Source organism: Sinocyclocheilus rhinocerous, unplaced genomic scaffold, assembly GCF_001515625.1.
Source record: "Sinocyclocheilus rhinocerous isolate Xijiao unplaced genomic scaffold, SAMN03320098_v1.1 scaffold1553, whole genome shotgun sequence".
Classification (NCBI taxonomy): domain Eukaryota; kingdom Metazoa; phylum Chordata; class Actinopteri; order Cypriniformes; family Cyprinidae; genus Sinocyclocheilus; species Sinocyclocheilus rhinocerous.
The window spans coordinates 203271-209383 of NW_015639764.1; the positions used below are offsets into that span (position 1 = coordinate 203271).

Consider the following 6113-nt stretch of genomic DNA (forward strand, 5'->3'; position numbering starts at 1 on the left):
CCATTGGTAGCGCGATTTATTGTAATGCTTTTTTCCTCAGTTGGTCAGAACAAACGTGGCAGACTTGTTACTTACTTGTTCAGATGGCAATATACGGTGAAAATTCTTATTTGGGTCATATTCCAAGACGTACTAGAATCTGTGATTGCGAAGTACAGTAAATATCCACACCGGTGCGGTGACTGACTGCCACACATACTCTTCAGAACATTAGATTCATCCGCGCTGGAGCCAACCCACGCAAGGAAGATAATTCCGCACACAGCTGCAATTCCTGGTTTTCAAACAGAGATGGCGACAAAGAGGCAAAACTTCCGGACTGCAGCTTTAAAAAAAAAAAGCATCTAACTGTTGCGCATCTAACCTAGGACACACATTTAGAACAATTACATGAATGGTTTGGTTAGCATTTTGCCTGTGGCAGACATTTCTTCATGTCAGGGCAACAATTGCAAAAAAAAAAAAAAAGTAGTAATATGGTTATGGATGTCATATTCAAAATTATTTATGCAATTTGTAAGTGCAGTGTAAAAGCATGCTCCTTAAAAAAGATAAGTGTATAGAGCCCTGTGTGTTTAATTATACTCAGCTTTAAGTGTTTGTGTGTGTATTATGTATGTGAGTATAAAGCTTGGTGTCATGGTGTCTCTGTTGTAGATTTTAAACCTGTTCTGTATTAAGGATAATTGTAGATTAATATTTTCAGTTTATCTCAACGTGACATTGCGATTTGCAGCACTGAAATATTTACCTCTTTTAAAAAATAAAGCCACTTAGCCAATGTAACTTTTAAACATTTTATTTAAAGTGTATCCCATGTATTCTGACACATGGATGTCTCTGGGCTAAGCCCACGGATATCCACTCACCCTAGAACCGCCCCATTTTATTCTCAATTTAGATTCAAGATTTTAAATTCATCCACTTATCCACACACTACATAAATACACATTGCACATGTCTCTGCAATCAAAAACATCTGATTCAACTCATCAGCTTGTCAGTAGAGTCTTCCAAGAACTAAAATGGGTGTGTTAAATAAGGTAAACTAACAAACTGTACTGTTGGGGGGCCTCCAGGAACAGGGTTGGGAACAACTGCACCTTACATGATTATTTCAAATTTTTATATAAATTTATTTATAGAATCATCTACTGTATGAAATTTATAATCAACTTTTTTTTTCAACGTTTTACTGATTATAAGCTAAATGTCATTGGTAAAACTGGATATTTTAAACTGATTGCTATTTCAAAACATGTAGTCTCCATGTTCATATTAATAATCATCATCCCAAACAATATTTGGTTCAAAATACCATAATTAGGCACAATTCGTCTGTGAATTATCACTTAGCCAAACGAGTCTTTACATTGTCATTCGCCAGCTGTATAATTTGAGTTAATGCCTGTAAAATCAGGACATCCATGTCATCATTGGTTTCGATTTCCTTGTGGTAGTTCTTCACTGGAAAGACGTGGCACATTGGAACACCCAATACATTACTGCACAATACCATCTAGGAGAACAAAACAATCAGGAGGTCAAACTTAAACTCAATGTGCAAGTCAGAAGCAGGATATGAAGCTTTACATTTGTGAATAATTATTTGAATAACAATTTACCTTCTCTTTGATTTTTTTGCTGTAGTAGACCCTCTGTAAATTAGTTTTCACCACTGGACATGCTTCATCCACATTTGTCATGACAATGACCTGGGGCAACCCTGCAATATGTGCAGATGAGATTACATTCTTCAATATATTCTAAACATGCTTTATACATTGCATTATTTTAAATTAATGTATTATTTAATACATAAAATAATTCAAAGTAAATGTATTAATTATTAATAAATTAATTCAGTCATAGAGAAAATTTATATTAATCTGCTTTAATGTCCCCGCAATAACTCTTCATCTTAAAATGTATTGTAAAAATGCTTTGACTAATACTTCCTATAGCAAATGCAACGTTAAAAGATCAAAAAATATGATAAATGCATATAGTCTATACTGTAATGTCTGTAATGTCTTAAAAAAGAGTCACCAGCTTTGCAGATTTTTTTTATTATTTTCATTTCAAGAGAATAAAAATGTTAACGTAACTCTGTAATCACTGGTAAAATTGATGGAACTATTGCTATTGAAACCATTGATGTAAGAGCTCTTACCAAGCTTTTTGACGTCATGACGAATATTTCTCAGCTTTTCCAGAACACTTTCATCTGTGAGGTGGATTCTGTCAGCAGCTAAAACATTCACTAGGCAGAATGCCTGATCAGAGGGTGCTGGTTTCTCAATGTAGTCTGTATCATCTGAAGATAGTGGTTTTTCTGGTTTAAACTAAGATCGACCAAAGACCAAGCAGACATCGGAGTACAGACATGTAGAATATAAAACATAAACATGTTTAAAGATTGTTTTAAGAAAGTATTCAAAGGTTTTATTTTTTACCTCATGTCCTTGTTTGACATGACCATGAATGGCGTTGATAATGTCCTCCAGAGGGCATCCTTGCCTAAATCCTTTTTCCAGACCCATGACATCATTGATGACTACAGTCAAACTGGAATTGCCAGTTTCAATTTCATATGATGTGTACTACATGAACAAACACAAATTACATGACATTATTAAAACGCACACATTCACAAACTCGTGCAATTTATTGTATTTGGACCCACTGTGAGGCGGATGAGGTGGATATGTAATGTGAAAACTTACGTCAACTGTAAAACTCCTACTACCAATTGTATTACTCAGTGCATCGCTGGTTATCCGTCCTTTGAAGGCATTATTAATAGAGTTTATGAAACTTGATTTCCCTGAACCATTTGGGCCAACAACTAAGATCCTTAAGTATTTCAGATCATTTTTGCATGGTTTGATCTCTTTTATGGTTTGTGTTAAGGAGTCCTTCTTTTGCTTCCTGTACAAAAAGAACAATATACAAGGAATAGTTCACCCAAAAATGAAAATGATCCCATAATTTACTCCCTCAAGCCATCCTAGGTGTATAAGCCTATCTTCTTTCAGACGAACACAATGGCGGTTATTTTAAAGGGGCCATATGATGCTATTTTAAAGATTAAAGAATACGTTGACATGCTTTAATGTTCAAAAAACACATTATTTTTCTCATATGACCCCTTTAAATAATATCCTGGCTCTTCCCAGCTTTGTAATGGCAGTGAATGGTGCCTGAGTTTTTGAAGCTCCAAAAAGTGCATCCATCCATCCTAAAAGAAATCTATACGACTCCAGTGGGTTAATAAATGCCTTCTGAAGCAAAGTGATTGTGTTTGTCTAAAAGAAGAAAGGCTAGTCAACCTAGGATGGCTTGAGGGTGAGTAAATCATGGGATAATTTCCATTTTTGGATGAACTATTCCTTTAAAAAGGGAAAATGTAAAACATATTTTTAGAACTCAGTAGTCCATACATTTTAACTAAATTTTCAGATACCAAAACACATTAATAAGCAGAGTTTAAAAAAATGGAACTCAAAAGACAGGGTCGGTAAAGCACAAATCCAACATTTCAGGAGATATCAGTATGAGGCAATATAGTTAAGAAGTGATTATAAATAGTTTCACTCTTTTTCATGTTATTGTGTTATGAAACCATAATCTTAAAAATGTATGCTGATCGAGTTAGTCAGCTAACTGCTGACTTCCAGGAAACACATGGAACAAACCCCCAACTAGTGTTTCTCCTTGGAGTTTCAAATTCTTCTGTGGGAGAAAAATACCTCATTTTAGTAATAAATTAGTTTCACTTTCTAGGCTGACAAAGATATATTAAAATAATTTAAGCAGTTAATTAATTGTTGGTAAATGAGAGAGACTCACCAATCTTGGTTTGTGTGTTCCCCATTTTTTTCTTTAATACAAACTAACATTTTCTCTACAAGTACAGAAATATGGGAGAAAATTATGATGTTTTACAGCAACTGTGCATAAAGCAATTAATCAATACATAGATCTGTAGCTAGCTAATGGAGTGAAAATTGGGACTCATTTTAAAAGCTAAAAGTTCCAGCTAGAGGTTACAAAACAGGAACTGACTCAGATATGAGATAAGAAATTCCTATTTCAACCATGAACAAGGCCTATTTATGATATCTTTGTGCTTTTAAGAATAAATACACTGTTAAAATGCTACATGGTAATATGTATTTAAAAAAAACTCAGGTCAAATGGACTTATCAGTTTATCAAATTTAGCTAAGCAAAATTAATTAGAAATATAAATAAGAAATGATAAGCCATAATAAAGGAGACAAAATAAGAGAACAGATCAAAGTAAAGTAAGGAATGAATTTAATAAAAATGCTGAGTTAAATTATAATTAAGACATTATTTTAATCCCTTATTAAACTTATTTTCCACATTTATATAAAAAACATGTTTGGATGTACTCCATGCACATTTTGTTTTTGCTTTGTAAAATAAATTCCATACATAATTTTCATCCTTATCCAGCAGTTCTTGGCATATATTAATTGTTTGAGGCATGTCGAAGCAACACTAATAGGCTAAAATCACAATAAAATAAAATTTAAAAAACTAAAAAACATACAGGCAATCTGATATTGGTTAAGTAAATTGCTCCCTATCAGACTATATTGTTCATGTGAGAGAGCAAGACATTAAAGCAAAAAAAATAAAAATCAAATGGTTTATTCCACATGAAGTACTCACCACAGCCTGTCGTGTAAAGTTGTCAATTCAAACAAAAGCTGACTTGTCTACTTAAAAATTGGGCACTTTTACTTTCACGTGCAAACACATACACACACACACCTCTGCTATTTAGTTAATGTTTAACCCGTGTATGGTGTTCGGGTCTGTGGGATCCATTTTCACTTTTTGTCAAAAGAAAAATTATATGATAAATTATTTTTCCAAACTCATATATACTCATTGGCCTTGGCTCATTTTCTGTGAAGAACATATATCACAACAAATTTTCAGTGACCACACACTGTACACCCCCTATACACATTACATACATGATATTCGGGTCCACTGGACCCAGGGCTAATAAAAGAGTGGAAATTTTAGGTCCTGTGTACCTTCACTCTGTCCTCTTATTATCTGGCCCTGCTATTAGTATGTGTATGTGTGTTTATGTGTGTGTATGTGTGTGTGTGTGAGAGAGAGAGTCTGTGAGAGTGTGAGTGTAAGTGTGAGTTTTGTGTTTCTGCCCCTGCCGATCCCGCACAAGGTTGTAGCACTTTAATTCATAAATGTGATCTAACAAATGAAAAGGGCAAATATCAACCATATATGCTGTTTATATTGCTTGTAATTGGGATGAAGTAAACATCTGTTGAGTATTTCAACATATATTTTTTTAATTAAGTTGAATAATTAAGTAAAATATGTTGAATTAAAAACCCAAAAATGCAGCGGGTCCACCAGACCCACGAACACTGGCGGAGTAACAAAAATATGAACACCACACAAGGGTTAAACATGTTCACTGTGTACAAAACATGACCCTGCCTGCGCAAGCCTGGACATACAGCTGTTGAATCCAAATATTTAGCTCTCCCTCTGTATTTGCCTTTGGTATATACTAACAAACCTTTTTTGAAAGCCGTTTTTTAATAAAGTGAAAAGTCAGTAAATTTCTTGTGTAAAATTTTGTTAGAATAGCCTACTTTTGAATACTTTTCTTGTACTGACCACAACAAATGTTGTTTAATTCATGAGTAAATTACTTTTATGAGCTAGATCTTTGATTTAATCATTCAGAATTATCTTACGGTATTAGTTTCACTCTGTAACAAGTGACCTGTCCCTGTTGGTTAGCACAGCACAGCACAGCACTCACACACACACACACACACACACACACACAGTGCATCTTATCAGAATCAGAATCAGAAAGAGCTTTATTGCCAAGTATGTTTCTGGATGGTGGGCAGGGGAGCACCAATAATCCTTTCAGCAGTCTGTTCTGTCCTCTGTAGTCTTCTGATGTCTGATTTTGTAGCTGAACCAAACCAGACAGTTATTGAAGTGCACAGAACAGACTTGATGACGGCTGAGTAAAACTGTTTCAGCAGTTCCTGTGGCAGGTTAAACTTCCTCAGCTGGCGGAGG

The 6113-nt window shown here is 34.5% G+C and overlaps 1 protein-coding gene across 1 annotated transcript in view; it reads right to left on the reverse strand.

Moving 5' to 3' along the window:
• Positions 1-1292: 1292 nt before the first annotated feature.
• LOC107751646 (interferon-induced protein 44-like) overlaps positions 1293-6113 on the reverse strand; it is a 6195-nt gene continuing 1374 nt past the window's right edge. The window contains exons 2-6 of the mRNA XM_016567386.1: positions 2727-2931; positions 2457-2603; positions 2174-2345; positions 1626-1726; positions 1293-1519 (exon numbers count right to left, since the gene is read on the reverse strand). Of these exons, the coding sequence (XP_016422872.1) occupies positions 1349-1519; positions 1626-1726; positions 2174-2345; positions 2457-2603; positions 2727-2931 (796 nt within the window). The 3' untranslated portion in view covers positions 1293-1348. The remainder of the gene's footprint in view (positions 1520-1625; positions 1727-2173; positions 2346-2456; positions 2604-2726; positions 2932-6113) is intronic.